The sequence below is a fragment of the Diospyros lotus genome, chromosome 8, assembly GCF_014633365.1.
Source record: "Diospyros lotus cultivar Yz01 chromosome 8, ASM1463336v1, whole genome shotgun sequence".
Classification (NCBI taxonomy): Eukaryota; Viridiplantae; Streptophyta; class Magnoliopsida; order Ericales; family Ebenaceae; genus Diospyros; species Diospyros lotus.
The window spans coordinates 31,180,974-31,197,271 of NC_068345.1; the positions used below are offsets into that span (position 1 = coordinate 31,180,974).

Below are 16,298 nucleotides of genomic sequence, written 5' to 3' on the forward strand. Positions count from 1 at the left end.
GAGCTGGTTGCGATTTTTTTTTTTTGGAAAACAACACTAAGAATTGACTGCCTCATTTCAAGCAATTGATTGCCATGGCAGTCGACTGGCTTGAGGAAGGGAGTCGACTCCTAATACCGCTTCAGCCAAAGTGAGTGCCTTACATATGGTACGAAATTGAAGAGTCAGGGTGGCAATTTGGAAGCTTATAATTTTGGCTTCCAAAGGGTATGAAATAGGGAGATTTATAGAGAGAGTTGGACAGCTTGGCTTCTATCTCCATTTCTTTTATTTTATGCTTATATGAAAAATTATAGCTATGTAATTGTTACACTAGTAGGTTCCGAATTGTCCTAGGAGACAGACAGGTGCAGATGAATCAACGTTCTCAAGATGGCATGGGATGAGGACTACGACTTGGTTCTGAATAACTTATTAAATGTGGACGAACTAGGCCTATCATGACTTGAGGTGGATTCGATCTTAGTGTAGAAATATTTTTTACACTCACCTGACATCGGACTACAAGTATGTGGGTTGTTGTATTTCATATGATGGAATATTGTGTTTCTTAAATCAAAACTGTGTATGGTGTGTGTATTAATAAATTTCACTGCGTATATCTGATATGCAAAAATTTTAAATTTACCTACACCACTATACTTGTATTCCAACAAGTCCAAGGGATGCAATTGATACCACTGCAAGAATCCCTAGATCTAGATTAGCCTGCATTTTTGGCAAACTTGTTTGTTTGAGCCAACAAGTACATTCTGCAAGTTGAAATAATGCAAATATTTGGAGAAAATGAAGAAAGAGATAAGGAGAGAAAAGAAAGAGACTCTAATGAAGGGATAAGCCAGACAAAGGAGAAAAGCAAAAAGTCTGATATCCCTCTTAGGTTCTAATTCACTAATTATACCTTACTCACAAAGATGCATTTTGTTATTTTAACAGTTATTGAATGATTAAGCCTTATCGAATTTCTTAATAAGATTGATAAACCTATGGGGAGAAAAATAGATGTCTTTTGTCAATTCCACAATACTCATGGCCACTCCATTAACAAATGCCACGACTTGATAAAAGGGAACTAGAAGAATTCGTAAACACACAAATTTGGATAGATGAGCAAATTGACTACCTTGACGGCAAAAAGCATAACTCAAGACAAGAAGAGTAAGGAAAAAACATGTTTCACCACTTGAATGCCTAAAGCCTTCAAGAAAACAAGCATTCTTTGGTAAAAGGGCCCACAAAAGAGTTCAAAACACTTGTATGCATTTCAAGGAAGTATCACATGCAAGAGTAAGAATGCTAACAGTTATATATAATGCCTGAATAAAAATGACTTTTACCTTTTTGTTGTTTCCTTTTTTGTGTATTTTGTTTTGTGAGACAATAAATATGTAGAAAAAGGCAAAAACCTTGGTAAACAAGTGAATCTAGCATTGAAGTATAGAATCTACGAGAACAATCTAGGGCTCATTATCTAAAACCTAGCATCGAAGCACAAAAACATGAGAATAGTCTAAAAGCTAAGGCTTAAAAATACGAGACTGATTTAGGGTTCATTATCTAAAAATTAAAATGCAAAACTATGATAATGATCTAAAAATCAAAGCCCAAAACATGAAAACGATATAAAAATCAAAGTGTAAAATGCTTGAGACTGGATAATTGAAATGTAAAAGTGTGAGAATGGTCTAAAAATTGAAGTGCGAAAGCATGAGAACGATCTAGGGTTCATATCTTAAATCCAAAATGCAAAAGCGTGAGAAAGGTTAACAAATTAAAGTGAAAATGTATGAGAATAGTCCAAAAACCAAAGCATAAATTGTGTGAGACTACATTAAAATTGAAACACAAAAGTGTGAGAATGGTCTAAAAATCGAAGCACAAAAATAAGAGAACGATCTAGGGTTCATTATCTAAAAACCAAAAGGTAGAAGCATGAGAATGGTCCAAAAATCGAAGCACAAAAGTATGAGAATGTTCCAAAAATTGAAGCACAAAAGACGTGAGATCGGATTAAAACCAACAACGAAAAAAGGCTAAACATGGGTCATGGGTTATAGAAAACAAAAACCCACTGAAAATAAACACTACAAAAATCCTTTGATAGAGTGAAATCCTCCCAAAGGATTGGAGAGTGAAATGTAACTCAAGAAGATTGAGTAAGAACTTCAAGAAATTAACTAGGGTCGAGTTCTTATCAACTGAGCCATATCCTTAGCACCCAAATCCAAATCCAAATCCAAATCCAAATCCATGAAAATTTCAATCACCATATGGTTCCTGCAACCACTTGAATAAGACCCCTGAAGACTAGAAAAGTTCTCTAAGTTATCAATTAGGCCAGAATAACGATAAGGTTCTAGCTCAAACCTCAAATAAATCCAACTGTCTGATGATAAAACTCTAAAAAAATCACAATCATTAGATGGGTAGGAAAAAAAGATCCACTGCGATAAAATTTGGTAGACAGAAAATATCGACATTAAGAAATCCCCCTGAGAAAGTCTCTTGGAAAGGACAATCCAACAAGAAAAACTTATCTTCCCTATGAGAAACTTAGAGGAAAAAGTAAGGAGCAATTGATGTGCATAAAGACAAAAAAATCCTAACAAAAATAATAAAAGAAAATAAACAAATAAAAATAGGCCAAATGATGCCAACAGAGTCTTCCTGGTAAGGGAGAATCTCTGGGAAACCCCCTAAGTCTATCCTCCAAGTTATCCAAGAAAGTCTTTTAGGAAAGTTTTTCGAGTGATCAATCGTGCAGCATCCCATGAAAAAATGTGTAGATTTTTACCTTCAATTTTCATTTCATTTCTAAAATCTCTGAGTATATAAGGTCTATCTGATAATAGTCCTTATCTTACATCAATAAGAAGTCTTACATTTTTTAGGAAACTACTTTTATAAGCAGATAAGGACCCTTACCCCTTAAGTAAGTCATTTTGACTGAGATTAAGCACTCTGTGAGTTCTTTAGCAATCTGTCATCTATTGATTTAAGTATCAAAATATCTGTGTAGGGATTATCTTCCACCCTTGAATGGTATTATTTCTTGCAATAATTTATAGGCTTGGGGATGAAATCCTCAAGACTCTAAATATTATTTTTGCATTCAAGCAATAGCATAAACCATTGAAAAAATAAGATGAATCCAAATATAGTTGCTACACCAAAACTAGGTGTAAAGAACCAGCTAGGTTAACCTAAGGGATAAATTAGGAACACATAAACAAAAACAACATTTGAACCAAAAAATCCAATTGCATTACAAGGTCCTGATTGAACAAATTGAGCAAGTTCGAATTGACATAACATAAAACCTATTAGTTCGAAAGCACCATGAAGAGTAACAAAAATCCACATACCACTTAATTAACATCGAGTAAAAGCTTTCCAAATAGGAACTAGACAATCCATGTAATTATTTTGGTGTAGACCATAGTACAAATACACTATCGACTAATTTTATATAATGATATAAGGCCTAAAATTGGAGGATGTCACAACTATAAACAACATTAAGAGTTTAGAAAGTTTCAGAGGATACAAATAATGGAATGGAAAACTAGGAGAGTTACATTAGTTGTGAGGACATTTAGTAGTGATGGTGTTGGTTTTTATCTCTAGCTTTACAATCTATAGAAGAAGGCCACGTCAATAATTGATAATTTGGATGTGAGAGTATTGGGAACTTTAACTGGTTTTTCTTCTCAAGACCTTGGGTGTATACTTACAAGAGAACGACGATTGCAACAAACTAGTTCTCAAGGGAATAATAGTTAGCAATTATTTTTGTTATGATAGAAAAAATGTATAAGGAATAGCTATATAAAATTACTCGAGAATTGTATAAAGGCTATTGAGAAATAAGAAAACTGAATTCTTTTTTCTCTCTTCAATTCTCTCCCTAATTTCTCTTTATTTTTCTCCTCATTCTCTCTTTTATTCTCATTTATGTCCTTAAACAAGCCCTAGGTTAGGATTGGTTATTGACAATTTGGCATAAGAGTAGCTGATCCTCAATTTTCTATTATTAGAAGACGAGTAGAATCAAAATTATTAAAATGAGATAATGGCAAAAGGAACAAGAATGAAGTAGGCGCAGATTAACAGCCTGCAAGCCAGGTTGGAAACGATGGAGACAAGACTACGCCAAACTCAAGAAAGAATGAGTTGGAATCAAGAAGTGATTCAATCTTAAGGGAAGAAGCTAGATGTATCTATGGATGGTTTGGCAAAAAGGTTGGACGAATTCTTGCATATGTTTTCCAAGCTACCACATGTTAGTATTCCGATGGATTTTCTACCAAGAGATAATGTTGAATTGATCATAGTAGGTAATGGATCCCTTCCTAATAACTCTAAGTTACTTGTAACAATGGTTAATCTTGTTAATGATTTTGAGAATCTGATTGTTAGTTTTTCTCGGAATCACATTCATACTCGCTAAAGCTTGAACTAGCGAAATTTTAAGGTCATAATCCTACATTGTGGATTAGGTAATGCCAAAAGTTTTTCCAATTCTTTAAGGTGCCTAAAAATCAAAAGGTAAATCTAGTTTCAACCGATCTTAATGACGGGGCCGAGACCTAGTTTCAAGACTAGTCATAGTTGAAGGATGATTATAATTGGAGGGAATTTGTAGATGAATTTTGTAAAAGATTTGGTGATTGAAGTATAACTGATGTCATTGAGGAATTTAACAAGTTGAAATAATAAGGATATATAATGGATTATCAAATCAAGTTTGAAGACTTAAAATCTTTAATGATAGTGGCACGTTCTACATTAACAAATGCTTATTTATTTTCTAGCTTTATTGGTGGACTGAACGAGGAGTTAAGGCCTACTGTAAAAATGTTACAGTTTGTGATAATTACATAGGTAGTTGAGAAGTTTAAACTCCAAGACTTAACAGTAGAGGCTATCTTTAAGAAACATCAAATTTATTTCAAATGAAATAATTATGGCACTCAACAGCATTTGAATAATTTTAAGGCTAATAATCAAGGGGTGACTAAGGGAAATTTCTATCCCAGGGCTCTTAAAGGTCCTAGTAATCAATACTAAATAATGAACTAATCAATGTTCGTTCTTATCGTTACCTTCTATTCAAAAAGGCTAAAATTGAGAAATTAGTTAAAAAAATATTGGCTAATTCTATTATAGAGTCCAATTATAGTCCTTTTGCATCATCTATTCGTCTTGTTAAAAAGAATGATGGGACATGATGATTTTGTATTAACTATCATCAACTTAATGCCATTATTATCAAGGGTAAATTTCCTATACCTGTCATTGAATATCTCCTTGGTGAATTAAAATGAGCTATCGTTTTTTTCTAAACTAGACTTAAAGGGCAAGTTATTATCAAATAAGAATGAAACCTACATACATGCCATCAAATAAGAACTCATCGATGGAGTCATTGAACTCTTGATCAGTTGTTGTTTTTGCTAAAAAGAGGGATAGAGAGAATCAAATCCTTAAAACAAAGATAAACAAGATAACTGGAGAAATCGAAAATTGAACAAGATAAAATATCAAACAAACCTAGTAATGGTGAAGAAATGAAAAATTGCCTGAGAGACCTTCCACGTGACGAAGAACCCTAAGAGATGGAATGCAATTCAACATATTACAAAGTCCTCGGACTCCATAATAAGTTAAAAATATCATAAAAGTCCCAACACATTTGACTGACAAAATTGCAAGAAAAAAAAAACTTATAAAATTGCAATTGCCTTTTTGAGTACTCGTCCACCAATTAATCCATTTCAAAACTAGGGGTGAGCAAAAATTCAAGTAAACCGAACTAACTGAATCGAATTGACAAGTTCGATCAGTTTGGTTCGATTTCTCATAAAAAATAGTTCGATTTGGTTATATTTTTTCTTAAAAATTGGTTATCGGTTCTGTTTGATTATTTATACCAAAATAACCAAACTGTGCATGTTACCCGTGACCACTCTCCCCATCTCCCCCCCCCCCCCCGCGCCCGAACCGAAAGTTATTACCTATGACCCAACACCCTCCCTCAAGGCAGCCACTCACTTGGAGTCTGGAGACCAAGACCGATAGACAAAGAGAGATAGAGACCCGCTAGCAGACCAGCACAAATCGATCGCACAAATCAATCAATTTTGTGTCCGTTGGCGCGTCGCCATCGATGATGGTCACCTCCGCCTTCGATGCCTTTACCATCAGTAGTCGGTCGTGCCCGCCTTTCCCTTAGCTGTCCGATCGTCCCCTTTGTCTCCTTCGCTAGACCCACACCAACGATTGTCCCGATCGTTCCATCACTTCCTTGTTTCTTCATTTTTTTCCTTGTGCTTGGACGATCGACCCACACCAACAACGACCGACTGTCTACAGAGGTTACTTAGGTTAGTATCAATAGTTAGGTTAGGATTTTGTAAGATTTTTCAATTTTTTTTTTTTACTTTCAATTGGATTAGTTTTTTTATGTATTTATTCATTTGCATTACGGGTTGTTCGTTTGTATTTCCTTCATTTGCGCAAACGGATTTGTATTCTCTTTTGTGTATTTATTCTGTTCTTTTGAATTGTAAATGGGTTTGCATTTTTCTATTTTTCTTCATTGTAAATGGATTTGTATTCTCTCTTGTATATTCTTTCGTTTGCACAAACGTTGTTCATTCTCGATTTTTGTATCAATTTTTGATTTTGCACAATCGATTTTCGATTAACTCAATTTAAATTTCGGTTAGTTGGGATTAGTCGGTCGGTTCAGTTCGGTTATTACATACAGTTTGATTCGGTTCGGTTAGTATTTTTTAGTCAGTTCAGTTCGATTATAATCGAATGCACACGCCTATTCAAAACAAAACAAATCGAATGGCTATTTTTGATTAGTGTTAATCTAATGACTATTATTTGCAGATATAATAAGTACCCAAAGGTATGATAGGAGCAGGGGCGGAGCCGGGAAAAATTTCCAGTGAGGGCCAAACTTACTAAAGAAAAAAATAAGAAAGATAGAGGGCCGAAGCCTGGAGCGGCTAGCCCGAGTGGGCAAGGCAGAGGCGGCGGGCGACGCCAACGAGGGCGAGGCAGAGGTGGCGAGTCGACAACGCCAACGAGCGACGGAGCCAGAGGCCCAGAGAGAGCTCAGAGAGATAGCAATGCTACAAACAACAAGCAAAAGGCAAGAGCAACAACGACTGACGGACTGAGCGAGGTGAGCAAGTGAGAGACCGAGGAGGGTGAGCGAGTGAGAGACCGAGGAGGGTGAGCGAGACGAACGAACGAGCCAGCGGCGACCTCACCTCAGCGATGGTCCGAGTCGTCTGATCCGACGGAGGCACGGAGGGAGGCCGGAGCAAGTAAGGGCGAGAGATCGGAAGTGGAAGCCAACAGCAGTGAGTGAGAGGTAGTGCGAGAAAGGGAGAAGAACAAAAGGGGTAGGCGACGGGCGAGCGAGCAAGAGAAGGACTAATTGAGTGAGGGTTTTTAAATACCCAATTTTCTAGCGAGCTTGAGTGCAGGCCAAAATCAGCGGCGAGCCAAAGCCCAGTGAGGGCCAAGGCCCTCACTGGGCCTACATTGGCTCCGCCCCTGGATAGCAGTACCCATTATATACGAAGAAAACAAAGAGGTAGATGCCCTCAGGGCATGACGAAAATGCTAAAGCTCCTAAGTTTTATTGGGAGTGACGGGGGATCAACTCTCAGTGGAGGTAAAAATGTTTCATTTAGTGGAGACTAATCGCGTATCCGCTTGAGAATATATAAATTTATGATTATATCCGATTCACTCAAAATTAGGCAACCGAAACTCGAACACACGAGACTCGAGAGAAAAACAAAAAAAAAACCGAAGGGGTGGATTTATATTACGATATAGGGGGAGGTAAAGAAGTATCTGGGGTTTCATTCCCGAACCATGAAGAGGTTTTGCGCAATCGCTGCAATTGGCCAGGCCATAGTAGGCGGCGCCACTGCTAAAACCGGTCATCATCATCGCTTTATTCAAGTGGCTCTCTTCAGCAGCGCCGCCAGCCTTCCCGGGAACTCTCACTGGTTTTCGCATCATGAAATTGCTGATCGTTTTGGCCACTGCAGGCGCTCCGCAACGGACGGTGTCGCCGGAACCATGTTCTTCTCAGTAGCCGCCGCCACCCCCTCCTCCTCATTGACCGGAAATGTTCACGCTGAGGAATTGCAACTGTCCAAGAATTTCCTCCCCAAAGACGTCGTGCTTTATCAGTACGAAGCTTGCCCCTTCTGTAATAAGGTTAGAGGTATTGCTTCTTGGTTCACTTCAACTAGCTTTAGATTGGAGAGTCGTATCTTTAATGGAAACTTGCATCTCTCTAATGTCCTGTCGTCTTACTTGTGACAATAAACTAAAGATTACATCCGTGGAATCTTTAAGAATTGTCATTCTTTTGTCTTGATATTTGTTTTCATTTGCTGTGTTCCACATTCAGTTCAGAGAACTGCAATTACATCCACCAGTAGTAACTAGAAAGAAATGGATCATTTTGAATTTTCTCTGATTCGGTGAAACCATTTAGAAAATTGCAAAATCTAGTTGGACAGAATTACATTTGACTTTCTCTGGTAAATTGCGTTAGGATTGGACACAACAAAAATGCAAGCTAATGTATTGCTCAGAGAAGATGTTATTACAGCAGAGATTTGAAGTTAGTTGCTGCATAGTATAAACTGAACGCTATTGGTTTGGCAGGGAGCGTTACTGGATGTTGAATGACATTGTCGAATATTTAGTCCAGCAATTTTAGGACCGGGGAGATCTCTATAAACAGGAGGTGTATATTACTTTTTGGCTATTATTATATAGGTGTTGAAAGCAAAGTAGCTTTATGAATATGGGTGTAAAATAAAAAAAAAATAAGAATAATATTTTCCAAGGTTGAGGTCTGGAAAAGTAATTGTCTTTTAAATGCCTAAATTTCAGAAGAAAATTTGAGAAGGTTTAACTTAGATATGATTGGATGTTCTTGAGAAGAGAGGGGGAACAGTTGAATGAGTAAAATTGCCAATATATTTCCTTCAGTCTGTTGGGAAGTTACCATGAATCATGTTGAAGGGGGCAAGCAATAATTGGGTTAGCTAGAAAAACTTCTTTCTTTATATTATTACGAGACTTGCAGTATAAAACAGAAAAGTCGTTTTCCTCTTTTTCTTTATTTTTTCACATGCAAAGAGTATATACCTTGAAATACCACCAATCCAAAGGGGGCAAGCCCTGTGCTACCTGAAGAGAAAATTTTGGAGCAGAAAGTTTTGCTTCAGTCATATATAGCACACGTTTCTTTTATAAATATATACAGACATAATTCATGTTTACAAATAAAAAAAATGTTTATGTCTATATATGATGCTGTCTCAGTTGTTTCCTTCATTTTTTTTTTTCTCTCAGCATTCTTGGATTACCATGACATACCTTATAAAATTGTGGAGGTCAACCCCATGAACAAAAGGGAGATCAAATGGTCTGGCTACAAGAAGGTCCCAATACTGATGGTTGATGGTGAACAAATGGTTAACTCATCAGGTTCTTAATATGGAACAATTTCAGTGCTTCCATTTTTTCTTTTTGTTAGTTGATAAAACCCTGTGAAACTGAAGATGTTGCTTGTTATTTTAAAATTGCAAGCTTTATTAGTTTGTTTCTTCATTGGGTTCTCAGGACCTTAGTCGCCTACTTCTATTTTGAATGATTTTCTGCGCAGAGATAATTGATGAATTATTCCAAAGGATCCACCCTGAGATATCTGCTTCAGGTGATGATGAAGAAAGGAAATGGCGAGGGTAGGAACTTTCTACACCTTGTTACTTCCTCAACATCATAATTTTCTTTCTCCCTTTCTGTTAATTCTCTTCTTGTTGAGTCATTTTCAAGATTGAAGATAAAGCAATTCTGTACAATCCTCCAATGTTCTACTGTGTTTTCCTACAATTCGTTGGGTTTATAGGGAGGAAAAAGATACTTGAATTAATTTTGCAGGTATTATGTGCATGTATATAACGTTGTGGCAATAAAATTATACACGCACATTGCAATATTAGCAAACTGACTTTTAATTTCTCTCTTTCTTTTTTAACTTAAATTAAGAAAGCTTGTGTATTCTTAAATGTAGCTTAGACATAACATATCCTGTCCTAACATTTGGTACAGGTGGGTGGATAATCATTTGGTGCATGTCTTACCACCAAATATATATCGAACTACTTCTGAGGCTCTTGAGTCATTCAACTATATTACAAGCCATGGTAAGTTTATAAATCATTATTGGATGTATGTATTACATAAAAATAAAGTTTTTGCCTCTAATCCTTTTAAGAATCTGACATGAAAGCCAAAATAATGACATGATGTTTTCTGATTGTGGCTTATCCATTACATGATGTTAAATGTACTCTTCTACTGTGTCTTACATACCTAGTTGGTTTCCACTTAACAAAAATGATATGTGGCACGTGTTTGTTTGAAATCATGCAGGAAGTTCCTGTCTTTTCCATAGAAAAAATTGTTTGGTTCGTAAACACTAATTTACCTTGAATAATAAAATAAATATTAAGAGTATGATAGGCACATGTTACACCTAACACAGGTGGCAGTCCATACGGCATACATTTCATGCTATATAGTTTCTGATAAACCACTCCCCCTCCCCAACAACAAAAAGAAAAACAAGGAGAGAGATGTATCTGGTGTCCTCTTGTGAATTTTGTCAAGTAGAGAGGACTTGTACTGTAATTTTCTTCCTTGCATGAGCTTCAGCCTTCAGGAATATAATTGTATGTATTTTTTAGAATAGCAATTCTGGTCATTGAATTGGATAGGTTGGTTTAGATGCACTATATTGTGATTCTTTCTTAAAGCAAGACCAATTACTTCATACTTCTTATTTGTATGCCCTTAAACTGGGTACAAGGTTCTCTCTTCTATTAAATAGGATATTAGAAGGAAATGCCCACAGGGAGTGTTCCTTGTCGTGGATACAAGCTTAATGTGTAAAGCATAATTTTGTTTGAGAATTACATTTGATAAATTTCTTTAGCTGGTCATGAAATTCTTTATTAGGTTGGGCTTTCTTTAGCTGGTCTTCATTTAACAGTTCGTGAACTGAAATGAAATAAATTGCAAATCTTTTGGTATATTTGGATCTTTGTTTTCCTTCTCGTTCTTTTGCCCCCAGGCTCCAGGGAGAAGGAGAGGGAATTTTTTGTCTAATCTAGTGGAACATTATTTCAAGTGGAATATTTTGATGTTTCAAATTTTTTGTTTGATCAAAGAGCTAATGAAAGTGAGATGTTTGTGCCTGAAGGGCTTCTTTACTGCTCTTTTAGTTTATAGGTTAGCCCTACTATCCTTCATGTGGCTGCTGTGAGCTTGGAGAACTTTGAATGGCTCGGCATTTTAGCATAAGGGCACGCACAATGTCACATACAAATACTGGGATATTGGTAAACTCTTTTTAACATTGATAGATGTGCCTCTGAGGAGAATGGATGAAATGGAGGAAATTGAGAGAGAGAGAGAGAGAATTTGGTGGGAAATCCATGAACATAACATAGTATATAACAATTTTAAAGAGGATATGGGAATGGATTAAATCTTTTGGAAAAGTTTGTGCATGTGTATTGATATAGATAGCATTGAAGCAAGTGTAAATAAAAGTTGAAACTGCCACCTTCTGACAGGAAAAGGAAGCAACAAATTTGTAAATGTGTACGTGACTGCCACCTTTGCATATGTTGCCTTCTCTCTATTTCGTTGTGTTTTATGATATTTTTTAACATCATGGCCTTTTACCTGGGTCTGTGGATGAAACATACCTGGGTCTGTGGATGAAACAGGAGCAAGATTATTGTTGTAAAGAAAGAATAAAAAAAAAAAACTAAACAAGATCTTAAAGCTATTATTTCTGCTATTGATTAATGGAGATTTTAGAAGGTTGAAAATTGCAAGTGTAAAGATTCAATTGTAGCTGACATAAGAAAGTTTTGAGGTCTCTCTGGATGAGTATGGAGAGAGCTACTGGATTTGGAGTTCTTTAACGACTAGCTGTTTCAGTAGGCACTTGTAGTTTGGTACCTCTCCTTATCATAGTCAAAGTGCCAATATCAAGTTCCAATGACGTTAACAGCTTTTGTTGCCAAAAACATCTGTTTGAACTGGTCATGTCAACTAGCAGCCAAACAAAAAGATCATTGTTTCTTGATCTGAAAGCCATTTGGGGGAATAATAAAAAGTGGAGGTTTACTTTGTCAGTGCAGGTGAGCAAAATTGTTCCAGCAATTCCTTTGGTGACATCCCCCCACCAAACAGAAAAAAGATAAAAACCTATTGAAGGATGTTTTTTGGGCATATTGTAGTTGGTAGTAATGCACATCTGTTTGCTTAGGCTCATGTTCATGTTATAGAGGGCTGTAGCCTGACCGTGGAGGCTTAAAACAGCATATTAGTGTCATATTAGCAATGCGATATTTTTTAATCACTGAGCAGATACTCCCACCTGAGGACTTGATTTATCATAGTTATAGCAAATGATTAAGCCTGAATCATCATTTAGACTTTTCTGTTTCTTAACTGTTGTTCAGTTTATACTTATACTAATCCTTTTTAAAATTGCTTTAGCTTTTGGTAACTTTTTACCTATTTTTCTGTAAATTTCTATCTCATAGTTCAGCCCCTTGATTTTAATCTCTCTTATGGTTTATTGTTGTGATTGAGCTTGTGTTTGTGCCAAACCAAAATCATTCACAGTGATGGCATACAACATTGTAAGAACTCTACCCTGAGAAATATCATGATATTCCTTTTGGTTATATAATAGGCAATTTCAGCCTCACTGAAAGGATAATAGCAAAGTATGCCGGAGCTGCAGCTATGTATTTTGTGTCGAAGAAGCTAAAGAAGAAACATAATATCACTGATGAGCGTGCAGCCTTGTATGAAGCTGCAGAGATGTGGGTGGATGCTCTAAGTGGTCGCAAGTATCATGGTTCGTGCAAATCCCATTTAGTACTATTCCAGTTTCAATTAGCAACTAGATGACAGCCTGATCTTTACATTTGATGCATGAATATTCTTTTCAACTTCTATGAATAGGCGGGTCAAAACCTAATTTGGCTGATCTTGCTGTCTTTGGCATTCTGAGACCTATCCGCCACCTCAAGTCTGGTATAGACATGGTGGAGCACACACGCATCGGTGAATGGTATGCTAGAATGGAAACTGCCGTGGGAGATTCTTCTAGAGTAATGGCCTAAAGTGGAACGTGAGTCAGGTTTGGAAAGATAGAGCAAACAGTTGACACAGAGAATAATACATTCAACATTTTTATGTCTAAGCTTATAGGACAAGATCATCTGTCTTCATCGGTTTTGCCAATCAGGTAATGTTGATACAGGGTGCTTTCGTGGTCGGGAAATCAAATCGTGTTGTTAGTCGGTTAGAAATCTTCTATATTTTCCATCTGTTTGGTCTATGGTTTGTATTTTGGTGTGCCGCGCTATGAACTTGAATGTATGATGTCTTGCTGCACCAGTTGGCTCCTCGGGTGCTGGTAAAAAGGTAGCAGTTAATGGAGATTTTGGTTCAGTTTTGAAGCGAAAATGGGTTATGGTGATATCGAGAGTTCTTTTACAAACTTAGACATGTTGATAGACGGAAAATTCTTGAGAACCAGATAGGTGATAGACAAGTTTACAGAATGAGGGCTAAAAGACTAAAATGCCCTCGCTCATATTGCATTGCACTTTTTCCAATGCTATGTGGGTGAGTATTTTAATCTTTTAACTCTTATTCTGTAAGCCTATCTGTCAACCTATTTGGCCATGTAGAAGAACTTTTGACAGACGGGCTTATAGAATGGGGGCTAAAAGATTAAAATAATTCCACCCACATTGTATTGGAAAATGTGCAATACAACGTGGATGAGGGCATTTTAGTCTTTTAGTCCCCATTCTGTAATTCTGTCTGTCAACCTGTCTGGATCTGAAGAATTTTTCGTGATATAAAAATATCCTGACTTTATCCTTCAATTTTTAAAAATGTGTGCAATTAATCAAGTGATCAATGCCGTGCAGTAAATGATGGGTAAAAAATTTTAAATGAAGGGTAGGAGGCATTAATAATCTCTTTCATTTACCCTTATTTATGTTTTATCATTATAGTTCTAATCATCCCAATTGTATGTACTCTTAATGGAAGGAATCCCCTTTTTGTGCCGATGGCTGTTTCGTCAAATTGGATCGTTATGCAGCATGCTTAAAGTTGGTTAGCAATTGGTTTATTTCTATGATGATGACATTAGAATCCCCTTTTTAGAGTAGGGCCTTATTCACATGGGGTATAAAAAGATGATTTTTCGGTGATTGGTGTTCTATTTATTAGTTAGTTTGGTCAGTGTTTAAATCTTTAGAGTTTAGACATTATTATTTATTTTTATCTTTTTTGCTTAATATATTTTACTACAACAAAAGTATAAGATTGAGATTAATAAAACATAATCTCTATTCCAAAACTGGTGGCCAGCCCAACAAGTGTTTTGCCCTATTTATTCGTGCAATAATTCAAGAAAAATAAAAAAAAATCCAAATACAAAAGAATTCCATCTAAATCAAACACGAATTCAACCAAATGGTTTTCTAACAACATTCGTATTTGAATTTGGTGTTGTATATTTTACTCTGAATCATTGCTATGAAAAGATATGTTAACTAAAAATATATTGATTTATGAGCATTTATTTAATGAGTATAATTATAAGTTATTTTTGTAAATTTATTTAATCAACGTTCAAAAGATTCTAGTTTTGAGTTTTCATTAATGATAGTAATTTTTTTTTATAAAATTTAAAAGAGTTATGGAATATCTGTTTATGGGTATAAAAACTGAATGGGCCTTGAGTATTTTGTATAATAATTGTTATACAAATTGGAGCTATTTTATAAATTTCTTAAAATTTAAAGGGTGCTTGCTTTTATCACAAAATACAAAATTTAATTTTAAAATATAATAGAAAGAAAGTTAAAAAATAAAAATAATTAAAACTACACTTGCAAGGACTGACAACAAAAGTGAAATAAAGTTGTTCTAAGGACATAATTCGAGCGGTTGGATAAGTAATATATTAAGTTTGTATCGATGAGTCCTTAATTCGATTATCATCCTATACAGTGAAATAAAGTTTTTGTGGTTTATTTTTTTGTTAAAATTAAAAAAAGACCTTCATTCAATCCTCTTGGGATTGCCCCAATGGTCAGCAAAGAGTGATGGACGGTCTGACTTCTCAAATTCAAATTCACTTTTTGTGCAATTACTCTACATCAGACTTAAATTTATTTTTTTTTATCAAAAATCATAAAATCGAACGACAAAACAAGAGAGGGCACCCCAAGAACGCTCATCCCATAAATGAAACACAGCTTTACGAACCAGTGATGTAGGCTTCGTTTGACAATGCGGTTTGATCGCTTATAAGCTATTAGTATAGCTTTTAAGCTGTAAGGCTTGTTTAGTTACCTGTTTGGACTTTGGATTTACCAAGAGCTTCAAAGCTCCACAGCTTAAACGCTTTTGTATTAGCGTTTAAAGAAAGCTTTAGGGCAATAGCTTTTGCAGAAAAGCTTGTGAGAGCTTCTGAAGTTGACTAAGGAAATGACTATTTTGCCCTCTTCTCCCACAACATCTATGCCTCCTCAATTGCCGGATCTCCTCTGACAATGATTACCACTGCCGCCCATAGCTACCATCGCCTGCCCATTGCTGCCATCGTTGCCTACCGCTGCCATCTTCGCCCATCGTTCCCTCCAGCACCGCAAGCTGCCATCGTCGCCTCCTGGTTGTCGCCGCTTCCAAATTGCCCTCTTCCAATTTCAATAATTTTATGTATCGATAAAATTAAAAAAATAAATAATTTTATATAATATTTCAACATATATATTAAATATTTGTATGAATTAAATTTAAATTTATACATAAAAGTAAAAAAATTATATATTCTTAAAATTATCTTATAATTTATTAACATGTAATTGTAAGTATTTCAGTAATTAGACATCAATTGCAATTTTTTTAATTTTTTTATATTTTTTGAATTTTATTTGCATTATTCAATGTCATGTCTATTTTAGTCTTTTTGTCGAGTTTTAAGAGCTTATCAACTTTTATAAACCAAATATATAATTTTATACTAAGGAGGTGCTTGGTAGGGAGAAGTTTTTAAATTATTGGAATTCATGATTCTTGGAAATGCTATTGGAAATCTTTGATTCCTAGAATTTATGTAATTCTAT

At 35.7% G+C, this 16,298-nt stretch overlaps 1 protein-coding gene across 1 annotated transcript; it reads left to right on the forward strand.

Annotated features, from left to right (window-relative positions):
- The first annotated feature begins 7,870 nt into the window (after nt 1-7,870).
- On the forward strand, nt 7,871-13,614 carry LOC127807132 (uncharacterized). Its single transcript, XM_052344775.1, has 6 exons — nt 7,871-8,263; nt 9,409-9,543; nt 9,722-9,800; nt 10,168-10,262; nt 12,833-13,000; nt 13,108-13,614. Exons 1-6 carry the CDS (start codon nt 7,906-7,908, stop codon nt 13,266-13,268), a joined length of 996 nt encoding a protein of 331 aa, XP_052200735.1. The 5' UTR covers nt 7,871-7,905; the 3' UTR covers nt 13,269-13,614.
- The last annotated feature ends 2,684 nt before the right edge of the window (nt 13,615-16,298 follow it).

Coding starts and splice junctions, on each gene's coding strand:
- LOC127807132 (XM_052344775.1), top strand. CDS start 7,906: ATGAAGAGGTTTTGCGCAATCGCTGCAATTGGCCAGGCCATAGTAGGC. Junction 10,263..12,832: donor CAACTATATTACAAGCCATG/GTAAGTTTATAA, acceptor GTTATATAATAG/GCAATTTCAGCCTCACTGAA. Junction 13,001..13,107: donor AAGTGGTCGCAAGTATCATG/GTTCGTGCAAAT, acceptor TTCTATGAATAG/GCGGGTCAAAACCTAATTTG.